General features: G+C 42.4%; 2 protein-coding genes across 2 annotated transcripts in view; one reads left to right on the forward strand and one right to left on the reverse strand.

Annotated features, from left to right (window-relative positions):
* LOC139691467 (monocarboxylate transporter 2-like) overlaps window positions 1-20606 on the reverse strand; it is a 235567-nt gene extending 214961 nt beyond the window's left edge. Inside the window, exon 1 of the mRNA XM_071589289.1 lies at window positions 20435-20606. Within this exon, the coding sequence (XP_071445390.1) occupies window positions 20435-20597 (163 nt within the window). The 5' untranslated portion in view covers window positions 20598-20606. The remainder of the gene's footprint in view (window positions 1-20434) is intronic.
* A 196-nt stretch (window positions 20607-20802) lies between these two features.
* Window positions 20803-21537, forward strand: LOC139691468 (ena/VASP-like protein). The gene has a single exon (XM_071589290.1). The coding sequence runs from the start codon at window positions 20803-20805 to the stop codon at window positions 21535-21537; it is 735 nt and encodes a 244-aa protein (XP_071445391.1).
* Window positions 21538-24642: the final 3105 nt, after the last annotated feature.

Below are 24642 nucleotides of genomic sequence, written 5' to 3' on the forward strand. Positions count from 1 at the left end.
AAGATGAAGACTTTTGAAAGAGATGGAAGGAATACGTGTACAATGAAGAACTCTATCAAGACCATTATAATGTGACTAATACAAGAAGAATCTTGATAGAAGAAGACGAACCGGGTCCAGAGATACTGAAAAGCGAATTGAACAGAGCCGTTAATGATCTGAAGAACAACAAGGAACCAAGAGTTGAAAAAATAAACGCTATTAATTTGGCATTCGTGGATTAGGAGAAGCATTTGATGACGTCAAATGGAGCAGGATTTTCAATATAATAGGAGAATTTAGGATGGACTATAACGACTGAAGTACATCCCATCACCTCTGCAAAACTCAGGTAACAATAATTCAATGAAAAACTGAAGAAGTCAGGATAAAGATAGGAGTTGTGCAAGAATTCATCCTCACACTAGCACTATTCAACGTTTATCCAGAAGCAAAAGAAGTGGGCATCCTAAGAGCGAACGACGAAGAAATTAGCATGCAGATGACATCACAGTAGTTGCAGAAAAGTGAGAGTATCTGTAAGAAACTCTGAATGCTATGGACCAAGTACTTCAAGAACATGATAGAGACATTAAGAAGGGGAAAACTAAAATCATTGTGTGTGGACTGGAAGAGAAAGGCCGAAGGTAGACATCACAATTCGAGGAGTGAAACTAGAGCAAGTAGAAAAATTGAGTAGCTTCAGGCGTGATGTGAAGGAAGTCGAGCATAATAAATAACGGATCGTAGCAATTTTCCACTTGATATCTAGTGGAAAAGTGCTACGATCAGTAATTCATTAGAGCAAGCAGGTTCCTTCAACTACGCGCGTGAGCAGCAGTATAAATTGGATGGGCGAAGTTCGACCAACGTCATGAGCAGATTAGCTCAAGCTAAAAGGGCTTTCATGAAGAGGCAACTACAACGTAAAAAGAACAATATGTAGCAATTAAGAAAGCAGTTCGTGATAACGTTCGTATGGAGCGCGGTACTCTATGGATCAGAGTCATGGAGCATTGGAAAAATGGACCAGCGAGGAATAGAAGCCTTAGAAAGAATTTGCTGGCGGAATATGCCGAAGACTAAATTGACAGACGATGTGCGGAACGAGGAGGTATATAAATAGAAGAGCAAAAGAGGGAAGGACCATATGTGGAACTCTTCGGCAAAGGAGAACGGCATTGATTGGACATTCCACGAGGCACAATGAATTCGTCAGAATCATAATAAAAAGGAAAACTGAAGGGAAGACCCGGCATGTAAGAAAGAAACCAGAGAAGCTCTGAGACGGTGAGAGATTGAACTCTGCATAGAGAAGAATAAAGGGCTACACCAATCTTAGAAGTGAAATACTTATGAATATAATAACCCCATTGTATTTTAATGTTTGATGAAAAAACTTTCGTGCGTGATAACAACAAAGCTAGATTTTTATATGCATAGGCTGTCCCAAAAAATAAGTAGAATGAATCGGGGGAAAACTTAATTAATGATCAAAGTAAAAATTGCTAAAACTCTTCAAAAAAGTACCCTTGTGCATCAACACACCGATGCCACATACCAACAAACACCCAGCTCCTCTGCCACGCTTCTAGTACGCTTCCTGGAAGGTATCGACGGGAATCTCGTTCAGGCATCATCACAACCTCTTTGACATAAAGTAGTGGTACAAAATGGAACTCCAAGGGGTTGTACTGGGGTCATACTCAACGCCTTGGGTCCCGTCACCAGCAATCGCCTATTCTAAAAAAGTCGGGCCACTTTCACTGTGGGTCAAGAGATCTAACGCAAGATTGTCACACATGCAGTCTTCTTCCGAGAGCACCTTGGTGAGCATCTTGGCACACCTTTCTCAAAACTAAATCTTCTGTAAGAACGCAATCCACAGTGATTTTCTAAATATTGCACTCTGCTAACATCCTGGCACTTGGGGGTCAATTAGTATTGAGCATATGTTTTTGATTTTGGTACATTTTGATCACACTGTGTTGTTGATGGATGTCCAGGGCATCGTCAACCTCCTCGTTACCCTCCCAGAACATCCTGTACAAGCAGAAAAACATCAATTGGGTTACTTCTCCATCTATATAGGAATCCTTAACTATGGTCATGGTCTCCGAACCCGATTTCCCGAGTTTAACACAAAATTTTATGGAATATCATTGCTCCATGGAGTGTGGCATCGTGAGTTTGTTATGCGACCCTCGAACCGAGGTTCAGTCTACACTCTGTAAATGCCGTGAGTTAATTGACGTGGGTCACGCTGCTTTCCCATGATCTCTCACCATTTTCCCCGTCACTAATGGTCCCACTCCAGCCGTCCGTTTCACCAGGAAAGATCGTTTTGCTTACTTTTTGGAGCAGTCCCAGTATGTTGCTCGTGGATGTCATTTATTCTTATAAAATGTATTCAGAATAATTCAAATAATTTTTTTTTTATTTCTTATTTGAGATTACCTGTAGATACGCTGTATGGATGTCAAGTAGTGAAAATTTACCGATTAAAGAATAGCCAAAAATAATATCATAAATTTTTCAATTTCATATTTCTTATTTATTGATGACTATCATACGCATTAGTGCTAGATATTCTCAGAATTTTTAATTACTGCTTCATCAAAACCACACTAAAGACACTTATAAGCAAAACTCAAGTCATGATGTTAGCTTATATTATAGTGGTACGATATGCTGAAAAAATGTATGGATATAAAATAAGGAATTCTTTTTAAATTGGTTAAAAATAATTTGAGCAGAATAATAGATATTTATAAGGAATATCATCAATCATTTTCTTATTTCCGTTAAATTGGTTGTAAAGTGACTGGCAAGATGATTAAAGTACTGAAACTCTTTGCTCATCTAATAAATAATAACTTAGAGAAATTTTACGCAACGATATTGGAGTGAAATTGAAATACGAGTAGTAATCCATATTACGAAATTTCTATGTTTTGTACTAATTCCTAGTCAGTATCATTGGAAGATTAAGACCGGTTGTATCGATTTTCCTCTACTTTAAATGAATCTTTCGGGGAACAAAATAGGCAAAGCAAAACTTAGAAAAGATTAATATATACTTAAAAAGGAAATAATTCATGAATATTCTTCAATTAAACTCCTGCCGCAAAGATTTTCTTTCGGTATAAAAAGGTAAATGGTCAGTGTTTACTTTGGATCGCATGCACAGGTTTCAAGTGCCCACATGCCGGCGGCGCTCAGACGAAAACGAAATTTCTTTGACGATGATTCGGCATCACGTCGTAACTGTTCACGGAAATTTTCTCCAACTGGCTTGTGGCCGCAGGAATATCGGATGTTCTGATGGTCACCTTATTTGTGCCTGTTTAAAGCGAAAAAGGCAACGGAGGAGAGTGAACTGGGGCGGACGTGAATTAATTGAGTATCGGACTCTCACATTACGGAGGCCCATTATCAAAGTTAAATGTGCTTTCTCTATCCCCGTACGACTACCGGCATGCACTCATGCATATGCGAATTCATGTAAAATAGGTTCGTCGATTCATGGAAAAGACTACGCGAAAGGCGAACGAAAAGAACCGCGAGAAGAATTAACCAACGAGACCGAAAAGATCATTTGTTATCTTAGCCACTAGCCATTAAATTAAGTAATTAAAATGATCCGATTATGCATAACGGCAACGTCTAAGCTTTGATGGAAATGAAAGTTCATACCGCGTTCTCATTTCCACCACGATCAGACGTGTATTATATTATAACCCCTGTTATACGAGCCCCCATCTATTGTTACTCGCAAGAATGTGCCACGAATCGGATAATTTGCGATTGTAATTAAAAGGAGGCATCGATTGAAAAACTCGGTTTATGTTCCCCTTTCTGCCAACCACGGAGAGAAACAATCACTCCCGTGTGTACAGCCACCGCAACGCGAATAATGACAGACGGACCCAAAAATGCCCGTCGAGTGTGCGTGTGTATGTGTGCGTGCACTTTTGCGCTCGTCCTCTTCGCCTCGTCCCGTCGCCGACGACATTGTTGAGGGTGACCTCTCACTCGTAGAACTTTTGTCTCACGGGGTTCCTTTTCGAAGGGGCGGGAGGAAGGGTGGGGGGGGAAGTTGGGGAGGATGATAGCAGGTTCTCCCTCCCCATCGCCCCAAGCGCCAAAACCCCCTCCATCCCCCTTCTCCACTTCAGCACTTAAACGAATCGCTTTCCTCGCGCCGAAACAACAAAAGGGCGGGCGCGAGGAGGAAGAAAGCCGAGGGTGGAGCGAGAGAATGAAAGTGTGGCACAATGGAGCGGTGGACCCCAATCTGGGAACTACGGCTCTCAATTCGCCGCTCTCGCCTGTCAGGCTCAGGGAAGCAGCAACCGGCTCGGGGTTTTTTTTCCAATCAAACAACAGGGAGGTACGAAATTGTTTATCGCTTCTTCTCTCACCGCTCCTCATTACGGGACACTTCCCACCCCCTCTTGCCCCACCTTCCTCCGCCTCGCTAACATCTTCCCCCCCACCAACACAACTCCTCACCCCGTCAACCACTCCTTCCCGCGCCCTCCTTCCTGCCGCCTTACCCCCCCGTTTCCACCCGAGAAATAAGATAGGGATGATGAAGCGAGCGGGAGTGAGTGTGTTGCGACTCTGTTCAAAGCCCGTTGATGGGGAGGGGACGATGGGAGGAGGAGGAAGGGGGTGGCGAGGGCAGAGGAGTGATGGGGAGGAGGAGGTATGGGATAGAGGAGGGTGTTCTTCGGGAAGGGACGATGGGTTCGGGAGCGGTAGAAAAGGCGGGGAGGAATGATGAGGGTGGCTTGGAGGCGGAGCAAGGCCACATTTTATTCGACCCGCACCCTTGATGCTCTCTTGCAATGCGCGAGCTGCGGATCGGGTCGGTTTATGCCCTTTTATGCGGATGTGGCGTGAATCGGGATAAAAAAAGAATCCCTCTCTCGAGTCGGAGGTGCGGCGAAGATGAAAGACTGCAAGATCCGCCCCTACGAGGGGCCTTCGTGAGAGAGAGCACGAGGGAGTCGTGGGCACGAGGACCGGGGGATGTAGGGACCTTCCACGGGGAGGCGTTGGATTGGAAGCGTAAGAGCCGCGGCAGCTTTGTAGCCAACGAGTTAAAACAGAGAGAGAGAGCAAGAAAAGAAGTGATGTGAGTAAATCTAGAGAAATCATTAATACAATCTCGATAAACGATGTGAAGTAAAATCATAAAATATCGTTAGCGCAAGCATGAGATTTTCTGGCTAAGACAACCTGGATTGGCACGAAAACAAGAATTGAACATTTCCACCGCCAACTCTCACATATGGCATGACGTACGCCAGCCCAAAATTCCCGACTAGACTTTACAACGAAATAAGCCTGTGTGAAATACACAGAGTTTTCTCAAGGAAGCCATTGCTGAACAAATGATAATATATTTCCAACGGAAAGTAACCACTGAAGTGCATTCGGAACTCAAGTCCTCCGGTCAGTTTTTCGTTGATTCACTGTGAAAGACGTCATCGCGGAATAATTGATAACACATCCGTTTAGCAAGTGAGTAATTTGGTTGTAAATCACACTTGAATCAAAAGGAAGTTTTTTAAAGCGAATATATCTTTAAGCCTTCACGAAACTCAAATTGCCAAGTGAAAATCACGAAGAACAGTTCTGATTCCAAAACGATATCCACATTTTTTGATAGACAAGATTAATTTATTCGCAAATGAAACTTGAATGGAAAAAGGTACAATTAATCAAAATTTTAATCAAATATTTTAACTGAGCGGCATTACTTAAGCGTGAATTCACGAAGGGGAGCGTGACAAGCGACCTTCGAATGAGAGGTGATCACGCACCTCACAATACGAAACACCTTCAGTAAAAAATGTATATAATAATAAAAAGACGCGGTGTTTAACAACATGGTGAACAATGTATTCGTAAAATATGGCACATGATGACGAAATTTATTGCTAAAACGGATTTATAGATAAGTAACACCACAAAAGCTAGGTTTGAATGTTCTTTTTCCAGCCAAATGAATTTTTAGGGCTTATAAAATCTTTAACTGAGTTAGGCATTTTTCTATGGTTTAGTTTAGTATAAAAATAAGTCAACGTTTGCAATGAAAAGTCAATGGAGTATAAAATTGGTAAGGAGTACAAATTGCCCTCAACCGAACATTGCGTGATAAAGGGTCATTTCAGCAGAGGACGTTTCAGCCATCTTATCAATTCGATGCACACCCTATTGACTGTGAACATAATCACTTATTAATTGTGAGATAATATAAGCACTTGAATGATTTTAAGCAAAGAAATTTATTATAATGGCTTTAATCATTGATTTTACAACAAATAGACCTTGTTGCAAAATAATAGAAGCGTGTATGGCAGAAAAGCAGGCGGAGGAAAAGGCCGTTTAATTGGAAATTTTTTTAGGGAGCATAAACTATGTGGTCGAGGGTTAAACTCCGGCAGAACAGAGAGTGAGTGATGAAAGCATATTTTGCATTCAGCAGAAACCGTCATTAATCGATGCTAAGGGATACAAAATGGTTACTGGGTCTATTCTCAAACTCCAATCCCTTTAGTCCCTGCAGGGGACTTCATGCTTCGTTCATTTCGTTACTCCGAATCGCATTCCAACAAGTTCAGCATTGAAAAGAAAATTGCGTGGAAAGGTTGTTCAATGATGTATAATGGGAAGGAATGAAGGTGAGGAAGATATTATCAATCAGTTCCAAATACACAACGTTAACCATTGTTCTCTCTGAATTGCTGAGCAGATGCTTTTGCTCGGGTTCAAATTCGCCAAGGTTATTTGAGCTGAGTTCACAAAGGGAAAAATGTTCGCAATGCTCTTTTTTTTCTTCACGGGTGAATTCGAAAAGAAAATTATCTTTGAGAATCTCTTCACTACGATTACATGCGAAGGCAGGCAATAAAAAATATGAAAGAAGAGTCCAGTGGCTTTCGTTACCACACCCGTTTCTTTGGTTTCAGCTTTTTGTTAGTTCTTATTTCAAATTACAGCACCAATTAGTGATTGCAAATACACGAAAGAGACCATACGTACTTGGCCATACGTCTATCACTAATTAAATATTCCCACCCTCGTTGTTTTTCTTCTTATTTTTTAACTGAGCGCGAGATCAGTTAAATTTGTGAGTCAAGTTTAGAAAAATAATCATATGAATATTCATTATAATTGTTAAGTTTTAACAAGCGTAGCTCACATGAATTTATATTTCACCTGAAAGAAATCCTCTAATTAATTTATTTAACTGAATACCCCAACGATAAACAGTTCATTCGCATCTTAACTAATGTTTAAAGTGAAGCAGAATCATAGAAACATTAGTACATTAATTTAAAGTGAAGAATTAAACCCGAGCTCGAGGTTAGCAAAAAAATAGGAATTCCAAAGTTAACACTGAAACTCTTTGCAAATGACCTCAGTCATCGAGGAATAAAAAAACTAAACTTACTGTGTCAACTGAATCTCCTTGTCAGATTTGAAACCAAGAAGTATCAATTCGAACCGAACGAAACGACATAACCGGGAGATAAATAATTCTCCGCAATTTTGCAATCTGATGAATATCATCAATATTGATTCTATTAAGAAGTCTGGAGTTTTGATTTACAGTAAAACTTATATCAACACGATACAAATGATAAATTAAGTCCAAAAAAGTCATTCATAAGAAACCCATTAATCCGATCCGAAAGATTATATAGAATCGATTATTTTTCTAATGGTTCTGAATCTCTTTCTCTCTTGAATCATTTCATTCTCGACTAAGAGAAGAAGAGTTCGACCGATGTCTCGGTGTAAATCAAGGGAGAGAACGATCCCTGCTCTCCACTTCTCCCACTGCATTTCGGCCACAAGAACCCCTCCCCCACCACCCTAGAGTGCCGCCCTCACGCGGGGGTACCTGAAACAGGCCAAATTGGGAACTGGTGGTCTGATGCAGAGCAGGTCTATCGAGGATGTGTTATGGCGTAGGATTTCAACGAAGGTTATTATGTCCTGCATTACGTCTGAAGACAAATGTGGAGCAATCCGATTACGACATGCCTTGGGGATTAATTGACCTGTTTAATTCCATTATAGGGCTGCGTTGGTAATTGTGCTCGTACACTTGGCGATAAACGTGCCAGGATGCGATTCGGTTCTATTTTCAGTCGCTTGGGAAAATTAACGCGAGAGAAACGTTTAAAGTTTAAGACGCTTTAATTAGTTGACACGAGAGCAGAGAGTGTTTTGATGTCGACCCCCCAATTACGTATTGGGAAGTGAAAACCCATCCTAGCACGTGAATAAAAGTGGTGAAACAATTATAAGGATCCCTGTAATTATTTCACCACTCTTTGGGACGAGATGGCATTACTTTTCTCAAGAATAATTTTCTTGTGGGGAAGCACCACAGCTGTGTAGGTTATTTGCCTCATCCCAAGAAATGAGGCAACACAATACGAATAAATATAAATAAATCAATGCATACATATATATATATATATATATATATATATATATATATATATATATATATATATATTATATAAATTGGACAGCAATATATAGTATATACAAGCCAGCGAATCGCTTTCCACGGCGCGGGAAGTCCGTCCCGCATGAGGTCAAAAAGGGTTTACGTCAGGTGGATTGGATCTGGATTCTTTCAAGGCGATAGTTGAAGCGCCCATGGAGGGGAGAGAGAAACACAGGAGCGCCCCTCTCATCCCTCTACCCACGAGATGACTTGACCGTCCACTTTTGACTATCCGCCGACCTGTCCTTATCGCCTCCCGTCATTTTTGGTGGCCTCTTTTCCGGAAAACTTTGAAAACTTCGTTAATAGAGTTTTACTTTGCTCGCTTGACATCTTCATCATGAATGGATATTTGCTAGTTTGATAGAAAAATTTGATTTTCACCTCAAACACCTGTTCATTTTTGCATCGACCGAGGATTTTCAGGAGATACCATCGATTATTGACCATCGGCCAAACGACCGTAAGAGCTCTTGAATCCCAGCGAAATGAGAATATGAAATGAGAAATGAGGCAATAAATATCGCATCTTTCGTTTGATTTTAAGAATATCGCTGAAGAAACTATCCATGGATTGAGTCCTCCCCCAGTCCATAGTATAAAAGAGTTTTTGATGATGAGAGATATTTCGGATAAATAGGAGATTGTAATACGATTTGCATGTGTTTCATTGCGTCACGGAAAATTGTGGACTAAAAATTTATACTACCCAATGAATATTGCATTGAAAGCATTCAAATGTGTGGAATTGTTTGTATTCGATCAAGTCTAGTGAGCATAAAGATTAGGAGGAATGATTACCATTTAACAATCATAATATTCAAGCTTATATGTAAATGTAAAATTATTATGCTATAGCATTAAACTTTCTTCACTCATTACCATGAGTCGACTCACGTAATAGTAGTTTTTGTCGTAAGATTGACATTTTCTATTATAACAGAGAACATGAAATTAATTCAGTAATAAAACCTTTAACTTCTCATTATTCATTTAACTGGGGCTTTATGTTATATACTAAAGTTTCATAACTTAGTTACAACCATTTGTGCATCTTATTATCTATGAGTTGACACTGATATCATTGTAAGTAATTAAGTATGACAGAAAAACTGACTATTTCACCTAATTTAACATGGAAATCTTCACTACTGTTCAACGAGCAAATATTATATATGGATAATTAATCACGCATATTAAATTTAAATAATTGCATGCCTGTCATAGCATTATATGTAATTAGTGGCAGAGGAAAGGAGAATGTGAAACATCAAATCTCGAAATTAAGACTCGACACCGATTCATTTTTTTCCTTTAAACTTTTTCGGTACTTGTGACCCTTAAAAGTTTTGTTTGGTTTAATTTGTGGGAGAACTTCATTTGAAAATTGATTCAGTGACTCATTGTTCAACTTCTGTACTTGATGTGTTTCGTTCTTCTCTACTTTTTGGGCGACACGAACATTTAGGGAGTAGGGGGGAATCTGATGACGTTGGCCGGGCGAGAGCAAGAGAGAGAAAGAGAGTGAGTGAGAGAGAGCAGGCACGCCCATGGGGATCACACTGAAGCACCGTCCTCTTTGAGTGTGTTCTTGTGAACACGTGGGAACACGGAGAGCCACCCGTGCGTGGGGGCGAGACATGTAAACTCGGGCTTTTACAAGACTCCGAGGGAGGGAGGGAAGGGGAGTCGTAGGGGGGGTGGTTAGTGGTAGGAGGTGATTTACCGTGGCCCGTGAGCAAGTAGCCTTCGATGCTCCACCGTGTTATTTCTCTCTATTTTCCCGGATACGAACCTGCCATAACGTCTCCACGGTAACGAGTGAGTGACGTCTCGCGTGGGACGATTTCTGGAACGCACCCTTTCCGTGCACACCCTGCCACTCCTCCCCCCTCCCCGAAACGCGACTCCCCATCCCATCAAAACATCGCCTCCCCACCTCCGGTCGCCAAAACGCCTCCCCTGGACGAATTGCTAATGCGCCGACGGGCTTCCACTGCCTTTCCCTACTTGGGTGGCGCGGGCGGCCGGCGGAGTAAATCGATTTAATTAAACCGTTCAACGCGGAAGGGAGCCCTCATTTGCATTGACCACCGGAAAGGTTGTCTCGGGCGGATGCGGGACTATTCGATCTTATAAAACCTTCAATATTAATCTAGATATGGTTCGGATGATTGAGAATGTTCATCTGATTCTGGATATGGCGGTAGGATGAGGGTGACGGGAAGAATGGCGGACCTCTGCATCGACACGCGCGTCTAAGAGCAAATCCATACTTTCGGTGCCGTCGACATTATGAGGCCCTTAACACGAGGCGGTACATCCATTGCCACTTTTTAATTTCTTCATACACAATGGCAAGCATTTGAATGGCGACAGATACGATTAAACTGAAACGAAAGCCGAAGGTTCCCTGAAGGAATGTACGTCCATTACAGATGCTTACGCTCGAACGGTTTCGACTGAAATGGCATCTATTGTTGCCCAATTTCTCTGTTAACACCGCGCTAGATGCCATTAGGTGTGAAATCTGAAAACAATGACCGTCTTTACATGCGACACCCATAGGAAGAAAACATTGTAATAGACAATGTTACTCTGCTCCGATATGAATTCCTATATCATCGTATTTGAGAGACTGAAGAAAACGCAGATATCTCATTTTCAGTACCTGATTCCTATAAGAACGACTGCAAATAGCTTCCCTGGTTGCCTAAACGATGCAAGACACTGAATATCTATTCAACAATCGGGATAAATGGACGCATGGGATTAAAAAGATTGACGAATCGGATGAGGGTGCGGCACCGATGGAAATATAGATACCAGGGTGACTTGTGCTGATGCGCAGGATATCAACTATTTTTTAATAAATTAAATTATAATAGGGTGATATACTTTTAAAACAAAACTTTTTTTACTGCGCTCACTCTAAGAGCCAATTTTGACAGCTCATATACGAGTATAGTATTGCTAACTACATTTCGTAATATTAATCTCATTTTCTCTCAAAAGCAACTATCCTTTTTTATTATATGCCACTCTTTGTATATACTACCTTGATCAAAAAGTTCCCGGAATAACCACCGTGTGGCGCTCCCATCGTTCCGATTTGAGTTCTGTTTTTTTTGTTAAATTGGTACATCTGTGGTTGATATTCCCTTTAAATCTTAGTGTCATCACTTGACATTTGCAAAAGTTACGTAGCCAAGAGTACATCTAACTCTGTGTGTGTTGGCGATTTTTTACAATTTCAGAAATGGATTTAAATTTGCAACAACGAACTTGTATTAAATTTTGCGTAAAAGACGGATTTAGTGGCGCACGGACGTTGGAAATGTTGGAAAAGTGTTTCGGCAACGATTCTCTAAAAGAAACGGTCGTTTACCAGTGGCACGAGCGGTTCAGAAGTGGTCGTGAGTCAATCGAAGATGATGAACGCAGTGGCAGACCATCGACATCGAAAGTCGGTGAAAAAATTGATAAAGTGAAAGAAATGTTGGTCAATAACCGCAAATTAACCATCAGAGAAATAGCGGAGGACTTGAACATTGCCTATGGATCCGCCCAAGACATTGTGGTTAATGATTTGGGTTTCCGTCGTGTAGCAGCAAAGTTGGTTCCAAAAGACCTCAATTTCATGCAAAAAAGAGACCGTGTTGACGTCGCAAAAGACATGATTTGCGAGGCTGAATCCGATCCCACATTCATCAAAAGGATCATTACTGGAGACGAGACGTGGGTTTATGAGTACGACACGCAATCCAGACATCAGGCAAGTGAATGGCGTTCACCAAATGAGCCGAGACCAAAAAAAACCACGTCGTTTTCAGTCAAAAAAGAAGGCAATGCTGACGGTTTTCATGGATTACAACGGTGTAGTGCATCATGAATTTTTGCCAGAAGGCCAGACAGTAAACAAAGAGTATTATTTGGGCGTTATGAGACGTTTGCGTGAAGCAATTCGCCGAAAGAGACCAGAAATGTGGGCAGAAAACTCGTGGATTTTGCACCATGATAACGCACCGTCGCACAGTGCTATCATTATTCGTAATTTTTTGACGAAAAATGCAACAAATACCATCCAACAGCCACCGAATTCACCTGATTTGGCTCCCTGTGACTTCTTTCTGTTCAATCGAGTTAAAAAACCATTACGGGGAACGCGTTTTAGCAGCCGAGAGGAAGTAATGGAAAAATCGCAGGAAGCACTGATGGACATACCGAAAACCGAATATAAAAAATGTTTCGAGGATTGGATCAAGCGCTGGCATAAGTGTGTTGCAGTCGATGGGGATTACTTTGAAGGGGACAATATAGATTTAGATGAATAAACTTGTATTTTTAATTTTCTGAATAAATTCCGGGAAATTTTTGATCAAGGTAGTAGTTCCATAAATACCCCTTCGTAATTATCGATCAGTAATTTTACTTGAATGCATTTCAAATTTCTGACGAGCAAGTAAAAATTAATAAGACTATTAAAATATGATATAGCCCACCGTTACTTCTGCTCTAATGTAATTACTTTAATGAGTAATGGGTATTGGAGTCTTAATAGGATTGCAAATTTATCCATCTATGTAAAACAGTTTGAATAATTCACGTGAATAATATAAATGGAACATATGAAATTATTATACCATGCATAAAGATACTGATTCCTGATTTTTATAACATATAAGTGCTGTTACAGCATCGATAATTTTGATGGGCTAATTTTAGATTATTTTGCTAAAAAACTAAAATTCAGTGACGATCATCCTATATTTTAAGGTACTCGTCTTAGAAAGTACTAAGCGTGCATGTGATAAGAAGAAGAACGATAAGAAACGTGGTAGAGGAAGAATTTTGGAGTTTCATCCTGGTTCCACGCATTGGTTTTCCTTTCTCTGACGCAGGTGCTTCAGGGTTGATACTCTTCCCGCTTTCCATTCGCACCCCATTGCAGTTTACTCCCCTTGCTGGCTTCCAGAGGATAAAGCTGCTTCCAAAGTAAAGAGCGGGGAAGGTGGAGGGATGGGTCCCGGGGATTGGACGATGACGGAAACTGCCCGAAGTTGGGCCGTGTTACCGTGGAATCCTGATCCCCATCCTCCCGTAGGCGGTAGAGATGGATGGGCAGATGGGAATTCAAAGTGCGCGGCGGAAGTATCGCCGGGATTGTAACCGGGCCGACCGGGGGGAGAGCCATAATCGGTCGCCCACGAGCGACGCCCTCTCTAGGTCGCGATTTTCATGCTCACGCGACTCGCATGGTCGTTTCACGGAGGCCTCATGCTATGGTCCCAGTTACCAAGGCGACAAGGACATAAACACACAAAGAGGGTAGCTGACGGTGAGTTTGATGGTTTAATTTTAATTTGTCGCGCAAAAACACGCCACCTACATTTTTGAGATTTTAATTTGTCTTATTTCCGCGTCTATAGAATGGTATTTATTCTATTTTTGCCTCCGGACTCAGGCTAAATATTTTTTTAATGACAAAATGAGTTTGGAGAGCCGCTATCGCAACAGTTAAACTTTACGCATGACTAAAGAAAAAGGATAAAAGCTGAAATCAGATCCTATTGTTCTAAATTCTTTCCTTAGTAGAAATAACTACAATGAGTGACGATGAAATAAACCTTTAAGATACCGTAAGGAAAAAATTAAAATTTTCTTTATGGCTTTGCGGATTTTTAGGAGATGAAAATCTTCTCCTACTATAAATTTAGATACCGTAATGATGAAAAATGTTTTATAGCTTGGCGAATTTTTAGGAGGTCAAAAGTTTACTTAATATTAATATAGCAAGTATTTTAATAGCCATTCACTCGAGGCAAGTATGATGACCTTTATTTTGATAAGCTGCAATTTTTGAAGATGCAGCACACAAGGGTTCTTGTTCGGTAAAATAGTTAAATGGAGTACTCACAACCCCATTCAAATTTTTGAGACAAGAACTAAAACAATTTGGATGACAAATGACTAAATAAAATTTTCCTTTTGAAAATTTTGTCACACATCTATACGATTATTAAAAATCGAAAGAATTATTATCCTTTCCCCGTCCATGAACACCTAATAATAATATTGGCTTCCATTATGTAACATATTTCAAATAATAACAGGCTAAGGTGTTGAAAAATGGATGAACTATCATCCTATTCACCTAATTCTGATGTATTGCAGAATAGGTTCACACAATCGCAAATTAAAATTCGGTTAGGGCTTTGCTCGATTTACACGGCGCCGCGGTGGTCGAAGAACAGACAAACTACACACACACATTCACTTTTTAAAATTCGTTTAGCTCCGATTAGTGCGCGAATGTGAACCGAAATAAGAATGAACGCTCTTTTAATCAAGACTTAATATTCAACACCAAATAAAACAGTAAAAATATTAATTAAAAGTGAACAGTGAGAAAATTATAACAGCGAGATGAGATTCGTTTGTTTCCGTGAGTATTTTCATGTTCCCAAGTTTTTACGCAAAATAAAATGTGTATTATGGCTTTAAACATGTATGCAATCCTATTTAAATTTTTGCATATTTAATTTATTCCTAACTCTAAAATCGTTGCCATATGTTTAATAGATCACTGGTATCAGGCATGAACACACAGAAAAATATCCTAAGAATTAAAGAATAACGTACAAGGTATTTTCCATACGCTTTTATTTACGGTGTTTACGCGCGGTACCTTAAATACAAGTATGCGAAAAATACATCGTATTGTTCATTCCTCATCATAAATTTAACTAGCATGATCATTTCACGAAATGAATATTTCGTGAATTGATCATGCTAATTGATTTCGTTTTTATATGAATGAATATTTATGAAAAAGAAACGGTAACGATTAAAATATGGCTCTATTCAGTGCGTGTAGTTAACCATAAAACAAAAATATACAAAACTAGCCTAACACGGCATATCTAATCTTGATAATCTATTTGGAAGGCAGCATGTCGGATAGCTATAAGGTCGCATTCGCCATGGATGTGGAGTCGTGATGTAACTGTGGCCGTTGAATTTCCCGTGAGATACGAACGACCTCAGCCGATGAGGGTTCCAGAACAAAACTGCTACTACAGCTGTGAAACTTCAAGAATCACCGGATGGGTTGTCGCAATCAGATTTTGATTCACCCGCAGGAATGACATTCCTGCCCTTAAAGGCTTTCAAATATTTACCCGTGATTATTTGAGCATAAATCACCTGAAATAATCCCCAGTAACGAAGTTTCTCACGTGAGTGAATCCCTTCTGAATCATTCAAGTCACACAAGTAGGCAATCACGCGCCAAGACGTGCCTGTTTAATATTTTTCAGTCCGTTAGATTTATTTTGATCTCCCCCAAGCACACCAATGGGACGTGGTCACTGAATAGGGCACGCACGTAGGGAACGATGAAAGGGAGGAGAGGAGAGGACACCGCGAGCCAAACCTTTACGAATGCCAAGTCACAAAAAAAAGCACCAAAACACCTCTCCAAACACAAGAGTCATTCGGACGATCCCCTCCAGGGGGACTTGGCTCAAGTCAGTCATCACTTAAATGCGATTGAAGAGACGGTCCATGGTGGTTTCGAGCCAAAGTTAATATGTTCGGGCGCGAGGGCCAGCTGACTTACACTGTGTCCCCACCCCGTGTCCCTCTGGGAGCCAAGAGTCTCCCTCCGACACTCCCCCCCCTCCCCCCCGGGGGTCGTGCGCCCCGACGTGAAGTGGAGGGGATGGAGGAGATTCGAGAGCCCCGCCATATATCACGGCGCGCGTCTACCAAGGAGGAGAGGCGGGGCGGGGTGTGTGGGGGGAGAGTAGGCAGGCCAGGACGCACGCGGGGGACCGAAGGAGTACGAAGGGAGAAGGAAGACTGCGCTTCGAAGGATGGGTCTATTCTCGCATTACGGCACTCTCATATTTGGCCACCTTTAATTCTCGGAAACCACAGCACGAAGAGAATTTATTGCCTCGCCTGGAACACTAGCTCTCCCGCAAAAGCTCGCGGAGTGAATTAATGATCCTTCGCGAGCACATTGTGCGCGAGTAATACAAGCTGCCGCTTAAGTATATCGGCGCAACGGTGCCCTCCCCGAGTTGCATGCTTTATTTTTGCGCGAAGCGTTCTCCGATGATTTAGTAGCAGAGGAAAAATGAATAATTTCGTGTTTTTCAGCGATATTGATTTAACATTACGACATTTTTACCATACTGCATATGTTAGCCCTGACATGTTTATTACACTAATTGTGGTAGCAATCGGAATTTAAAATACCCTGCGCCAAAGACACTCAGGAATAATTCCGTTGTCATTTGATTGTAATAACAAACCGAATGACATGATCGACACTTGACAGTAACAGTATAGGGTCTGAAACTCCACAGTTTACAATTAGCTGACGTAAGATACTGAGACAGTTGTGCACTTTAATATATTTGAATGAGGTTTGTAACATCTTTAGTTATCAATTAATCAGCTCATGATATAATTTCCGCATGCATACGTTATAAAAATTGGAATACCATTTAAATGGCGATACCATATCATAAAAAAGGGATAAACAAGAAGGACATAAACACAAATGCAAAAAATGTTCCCTTGTGCTGAAGCGAATTAGATTCCGGCCTCCCTTGTCAAGGACGAAGAGTCGTCGATGATGGCGCTCCTTGGTAGGCAATCATTAGCGATGACTGGCGTAAAGTTAAGGAATGCACTTTAGTTTTACATTAAATGAAAACCGCTGTCACGAATTAACTAAAACACGACTTTTACGTAAACGTAACCAAGATTATGTATTTATATTATTAAAACTACCAAGAAAGTGCGATCCTTCAAAATTCTTTTGCATTAATGAAAATTATGTATATTCCAATTTAATGAAATGTTTAGTTGTAAGAAGGAGGAAAGTATGCTATTTTCTACCCGTAAATGAGGGAAATGCATTTCTTTAGAAGTATTGTTGTAAAATTCATACTGTTCCTGAATGATAAGTTCTTTATCTATTAATAATTAAATCCGCACTCTCCAATCGAGGTATATGTATTGGTAGTAAACATAAAGTTGATAACCAGGAAAGATCTTTTGAATTACTAGCAACCAGTTACTGTCAAAATCATGATTATGATAATTGAATAGAAAACTGGTTCAAGAAATAAATAAATAAGAATTTTGCATTAAAACTGTTATCAGTCAATTTGCATTACCCGTCAAATAATGCGCAATGTTTCCACATTTAATTGTTCCCTATCGGCTTATTTCTGTATTCCTAGAGGAATTGAAGTAAAAGCTGAGAATTTCTTATAATTTGGACTTTTCAGTTAGAAGTTGAGTAAAAAATATGCACTAGCTTTGGTGTCATCATTATTTAATCTCCAAGTGCGGTACCGCAGAGAATTCATTTTGTTATTTCGCTTCAGTGTTCAATGTTACTACTTGTGCGGGATGCCAACAACATATCCAACATATTCTTTAATCAGGGTAATCTAGTTGCTATTTGTATGATTACGAAAAATTAGATGTCTTTATGTATGTGTTATCATTACACTTGTATGTCAAATTAACTACTCCTTAAAACAATGATTTTTCCATGAGAAAAGAGAAAATAGAGAGAAAAGAATTATATCAAAACTTTATCAGTATTGAAAATAGAGTAAATCGTGTCAGTGGATAATTTGTGGAATATGTGCATAATTTTGATTCACTTTGTAATTCACGAGAAACTATCGCGTTATAACAAATTTATATATCATTGTTCGAAAACTGGAAATAATAAAGTTAAAGAATGGCATAGTAGTATGTGACACAGTGGTAATAATGAAATGAGTGGTACACATTTTTCGAGTTAAATGCAAGCATTACATAAATGAAAAATTAATTTCACAATATCTCTAATTAATTTTCAATGTCACAAATATACTGTACCTATAATATAATGTACTTATAATGACGCAAAAAATCTAGGCAATAAAATAAACTATATTTTAATAATCTCACTTCTGTTGAAAGCATAAAAAAATAAATTATCTCTTAAATAATGAGTTCTTTACAATTATAAATTTCCTTTTCTAATAAATTTCTTTACGCGCACAGAGTGTTTAGGCACCAAAACACAAGGAACAATATCCCCTTCCAAGAAACTACGGGAAATGCCGCTACAGTAACTTTTAACGGATTCATCCGCTAATATGCATTTCAGTGCAACAATTTCAGATTGTAAAAATCATTCACCCATCAAGTCATCCGAAGTCATCCCGGTCAAGGTGAGTGATTTTTACATTCTGAAATTGTTGCAAAGGTATCCTCGTCTCAGTGCATTGGAGCTCAAGTGCTTCGCAAAAGGTTCTTATGTATTTTTGTAACTACGGACAAATCCTATGTGGAATATATTGAACCATAGGAATCATTTCATTTATATCGCTCGGAGGAAAATCTCTTGTGATTGGTTAAACGAAATCGTTTCAAATAGAATGGAAAACTCTTTTCGGGATGTGGAGATCGAGTGGATACGTAAAGCACTACAGCGGATGGGATATGTAAAGAGTTCGAATAGCGTACTCGTATGTATATGGGACGTTTTCAGCGCCAGCCGGCGTTTATGATATCAAATATACTCGGGAAACCAAAGAGGAGATAACATGCAATTCATCCAACCTCTTCCTATTAGAATGCTATGTTGCATACGCATTATAGCATCTAAATTTTCATTCTCCCTCCACTTTTATCTAACTTTGACACAACCTATCATAACAAGGACGGAGAAAAAGACCACTCTCAATCGAGAATTAACCGTAAGAAACTATATTTTTCCAGCGTACTGTCTACGGCTGAGAATCTGACCCACGAAAAATGATCAACAGGCGCGCCAAACTTGTTATTGCAACCTTAAGTGAGAAAAAAGAGTTTACAAATATTTAAACCTCTTTAAGTGATATTGAATGTGTGAAGACGGATTGAAATATAAACTAGCTAATAACGCGTTAAATTTTAGCATCTTAATGCATAATTTCAACTGATAGGAAATAATGCTCATTCCTCATTAGACATCAAAACTGGAAGATTGATGAATTCTAGCACGCGACCTATGTAAAAAACCATAAACACAGTAATCAACACGAAGGTCGGTTTGGTAGATGAAGGTAGAGTTCACCCAGTATTACGCTCGACAGCGTGTGAAATTCAAACATCAGGGTAGGGGAACCAGTTCCTTTCCCTGTGCCTGTTATGGTTTCCCAGGAAGATCTGGAACCCGAAAAATCACTTTGGTGGAGCTGCAAGGAGGCTTGCCCGGGAATCGAACCCCGACCCTCCAATCAGTAGGGGATCGAGATGGTGCGGGGGCTAACTTACTGGCTTCCCACCCAGAGGGCTTGGGTTCAAATCCCGGCGGTGTTGAATATTTTTCAGAGGTATCTAGATCCCTGCTTGAGGTGCTTTGTGGAGGGCACTTTGAGTGAGTACGCCGTCCGTCGGATGGGACGTTAAGCTGCGGACCCCTTGGCGCCTTTCGTAAAGAGGCTAATGCCGACGCCGGGTTTCTCTCCACCCTTCATCCTTTCGTGACCATTCCCTATGGCGCAAATGACCTCAGCTGTCGGTCGCCTCCCCTCAAAACTACCACTACTCCGATCAGTAGTTCAAGGCTATACTCCTGGACTACCGCGACCCACTGCGGGCAATGCACGAGTTCTGATTCTGCACCCAATTAAAACATGTAAAATTAGCGAAAGACAAAATTCCCTTTTGGATAGATTTTCCTTCAAACTGTACATTTTCTAAACCAATATGTCAAAGAGAATATGCCAAAAATTTCCTGAAAACGTTCAATAACTCAGCATCACTGTTGGGTGAAATCTTCGCTGAACGACGCCGGAAGGGTCAGGAGGAAGGTGGGCAGTATACCGTTGCCGATCGCGTGTGGATCCCTACCTGTGGCCGACACGTAAGAAGAGGACGCCGGGAACCTCTTCATGGCCTCGCCACACAGCGGTCCCGCCGAGAGGTGAAGTCCGTGGGCAAGCAACTGCGACGTCGTGCCCGCCCATACCACGGCCCACCCCCACCCGCCCTCCGGGTAATAATGCTGCCTCATTGTCGCCTGTTTTTTCCCACCCCCGTCCCTCGTCAGCCCCCCGCCGCCGTGACCCCCGCCCCCACCCCCTCTGCCCAGCCCATCCTCGCCGACGATGACCTCGTGATCACAATCCTCTTCCTCCTCCTCTTCCTCCTCTTCCGGACCCTCCGAGCACGCCAGCCCCACCAAGCCGGCGGCCGAGGAACTCGGGTTGTCCGACCCAATGCCTGAATCCTTGTGCCAGCTGTGGCTCAGGGCGCTGTCCGACCTCCGAAGGGTCCTCGTGGACAGGGGCGGAGGTGGCGGTGGCGGCAGCGGCGACCCAGAGGCTCCCGGGCGGATCGGCGGGGACAGCGGAGGATGCATTCCGTGCACTCCGGGCCTCGCCAGGCCACCGCCGCCGTTCATCCCCCGCGCGCCAACACACACTCTGTCCTGGAGGCAGCCCCACGTGGCCTCCCAACCCACCTCCCCCTCGTCCACCTCCACCTCTCCTCCTCCTCCGTCACCAACGAACTTCGATCCCTCCCCCCCACCCCACACGTCCCCCACCTCCCCCACATACCCCTGCCCCCCGGCGCCCCTCGCGGCGGGAGGTAGCGACGGCGACTTGAATCCTAGGGCCCGGGTCTTTCGAAGGGCAGCGGCGGCCGCTGCACTCCTCTTGGCGAAGTTTCCCCGGGGGGAGGGGACCTCGCCGCACGCCGGCGACGGGGAGCATTCAGGGCACGATGAGGGCGGGGAGGTCTCCCGGCCGCACGTCTCGCAGATAGCGATTCCCGAGTCTCCTCGTCCCAGGCCCTCGTCCTCTTCCTTGAGGCGCTTCTCGCGGAGGTCCAGCAGCCGGGGGCAGATGTCCACGCCGCCCACGATGAACGACATTCCACCGCCGGGAGAGGCCGAATCGCCCGTCGCGGCGGGATCGAGTCCTCGGATACCGCCGCCGCCGCCCTGGTGAACGTCCACCGGTTTCCCCGGCAGACTCTGGAGGTCCATCCGCCGCCGCCGGCGGGCGCGGCCGAAGGGAACCCAGAAGTCCATTGCCGATCGCTAGTCACTCGGACCGCGATGCTGCGGCTCTCGTCGGCGCGTTCCTCCTCCGTCTCTGCCACGGGAGCTCCCCTTCCCGGGCTTTGCCGCTGGGAGACACGTCCGTCATCGCACTCACACGTCCTCGGATATTCTCACGGGTCTCGGACACTCGGGAGGATCGAAAACGGGACGCCGGGAGGAGTGGAGCTCGGGGACATTCACACGCAGATGTGACGGGGTTAGGTGGGGCGGGGGAAAGGGGAAGAGCCGGGTGGATAAGAAGTGGCTTCCGACGAAATGGGGAGCAAGGAGGGGAGACGGAGAGCAGGGGGGAGGGGAAAATGGGCCCTATTTTTTCTTCAAGTGTTTCGGGCGATAAGGCTGACGCTCCGGTATTAGGGCGGGTGGTGTGGGGGAGGGCGTGGCGTGGGTTGGGGGCGGGGAAGGTGGTCGGGGGTGAAGAGGGTGGGAGGTGGCAAAGGCGTGCGGGGGTCTTTGGGCTCTCACGTTCGGAGGGAAGAGGCACCGGCGGGAAGGAGCTCTTTTAAAAGCCATCCAACCTCCTCACCGTCCGGATTGCGACTGAGCGGGCCGAGGAGGAGGGAGGGGGGAGGGCGAGGGAAGTAAGGAGGAGGAAGGGTTGGAGGGAGAGGAGCGGTGGGGGGGAGATGAGCGAGGGAGAGAAAAGTGTGTATAGAAGAGGTGTGATGGTGTATGCGTGCGGGTACGTGCATTGTAGGGAGCGGGACGGCAAGGGGTTGATGGGTGGACGCGGCGGACGATGGGCGAGCCGTGACAGTTGAGGGTGTAATTAGCTCTATATCACTTTCTACGTCTGCGGTGGGAGGGGCATGTGGGTCGCGGTTCGCAAGGTTGCGGGGGCCCGAAGGGCGAGAGTCGGAGGTTCGACCGATGGGTAACGTCCTCGATCCCTTCCTTCCCCTATTGCTTTCTCCGTTGTTTTCAGCCCGGCAGGTGAACAGGAAAAGAGGGTAATGTCTTGCTCGCATTAATCGTGTCTCGATAAGAGTATAAACCGTGACATTCGTAAAATTAACTGATGCCAATGTTGATTACCGCCAGCCGTGGTAGAAATTTTATATGATCATTGTGGGTTAGCAATCCGAGAATTGGTTTTTAGCAGCTCTCTCCAAGCTACTCCCGTTCCCTGCCAAAGTTTTTTGAGCTAAAGGACAAGTATACCATCAAGTCGTTTTCGTAATTCGTACTCGGCCGTTATCTCCGTCATCTTCCGTTTCTTCGTTTGTTTCATTTCGGCCTTCGGCAAACTTGTACCACAGAATTCGTACAATTATTTTATCCTCGTTTGTGCCTTCAGCAGATACCTCATCATTTTCTCTTCAAAGGAATTCTAAATCGATCACGTTTATCCAAATTTACTGTCATCATTCACCCGTATATATATATATATATATATATATATATATATATATATATATATATATATATATATATATAAATATATATATATATATATATTTATTTATAAATTATATATTCATATATACATATATATTTATAAAAATATCTTCCTTAATGAAGGTGGCTGCGACCACCGAAAATTCAAAAATTAGTGAGTCTCTTTTTTGTGTGTTTCTGTGTCCTTGTCCGAGTACACTAGTGCTAACTTTTATACATTATACCTGTATATATATATATATATATATGTATATATATATATATACATATATATATATATATATATATATATATATATATATATATATATATATATATATATATATATATATATATACATGCATATACATACAAACTACTATGTATACAAATTCTTTGCTAACTGATTAATTGGTGATTAATAGAGATGAAGGGTTATGCATGTGAACGTGTTTATGACGTTATTCTGTTTTTTTGTTTTTTCCGATTTTTGTGATATTGTGATAAGTACTTTTCCGTTTAACGAAATTAATACGTAAATATACTTAGGAACGTCTCTTTGTTGCTGTTAGGAGATTTCTGGATTCTATTACCGGAATTACGGGTATTCGTAAAAACGTTCCACGGAAAATAACGCGTAAAGCCACCACCTTTTCTTACGGTATACTTTCAATGCGAATGACACATTAATTGGCGTCGATCAATAGCTGGACCCGCAAGAATGTAAAACCGTTTCAGCGTGCCTCTTCCACTGCTTTCTCCAGCTTTATTTAGAGGCGAGGGAGATGTTCGACGAGTAGCGCCTTCATCGTTAAAGAGGGACAGGAGAGTGGATGTCGTGTTTCGGTTTCCTCCCTCCCTCCTTCTTCCTCGCTCTCCCCCGATGAGTGCGGCGTCTCACGCTCGAAAGTTTTTGCGTGTCCCTCCACGAATGGACGGAAGGACAGAAATTTCTCATGTGGGACGGAAGGAGAGGCCAGACGCTCAAATGAAAGTCCCTCCCAATCGATTAGGCGCCGACTCGGGGAACGAAAATATAATTGCAAACCGCGCACTACCGGAATGCCCGCCACGCCGGGGTGTTCGTTGAGACACAATTTAATGCCCGATTGGAGGTCCGACGGGAAATTATTCGTAGTAGAGTGGAACGTACTGAAACCCGGTTTTTCGGATCGTTGATTTTTCGTGATTAACTTTTCCAGGGGTCGACGAGCCGGGTTATTTCCCTGTTCTAGACTTGGAATCCGTCAACGGGTGCATCATGATGAGCTGTGGATAGTGTGAACAATATTCCATAGGCAGAAGATTCCAAGAGTACCCGTCACATGAGTCAAAGGTCTGAGGTACAAAAGGTGGACAGTCAGATTCACACATTAATGATAGATTTTGTAGAAGAAGCATGTCAATATTGACTCGGAGTTTTTGAAATACTATGGCACATATGGAAAATATATAGTATCGATTGACGTAAGGGTAGCTAGGAACCTAACCAATTAGCCTTTTCTTAACTAAAGGTGCCGGATTCATCTCGCTCAATTGTCTTTATTCCAGGTACACTAGGAATAATACATGCTAGGTATTGTGTGGGGGGGGTGAGAGGATCGTAGGGAAA

The sequence above is a fragment of the Hetaerina americana genome, unplaced genomic scaffold (genome assembly GCF_022747635.1).
Source record: "Hetaerina americana unplaced genomic scaffold, ioHetAmer1.1.p SCAF_36, whole genome shotgun sequence".
NCBI classification, from domain to species: Eukaryota; Metazoa; Arthropoda; class Insecta; order Odonata; family Calopterygidae; genus Hetaerina; species Hetaerina americana.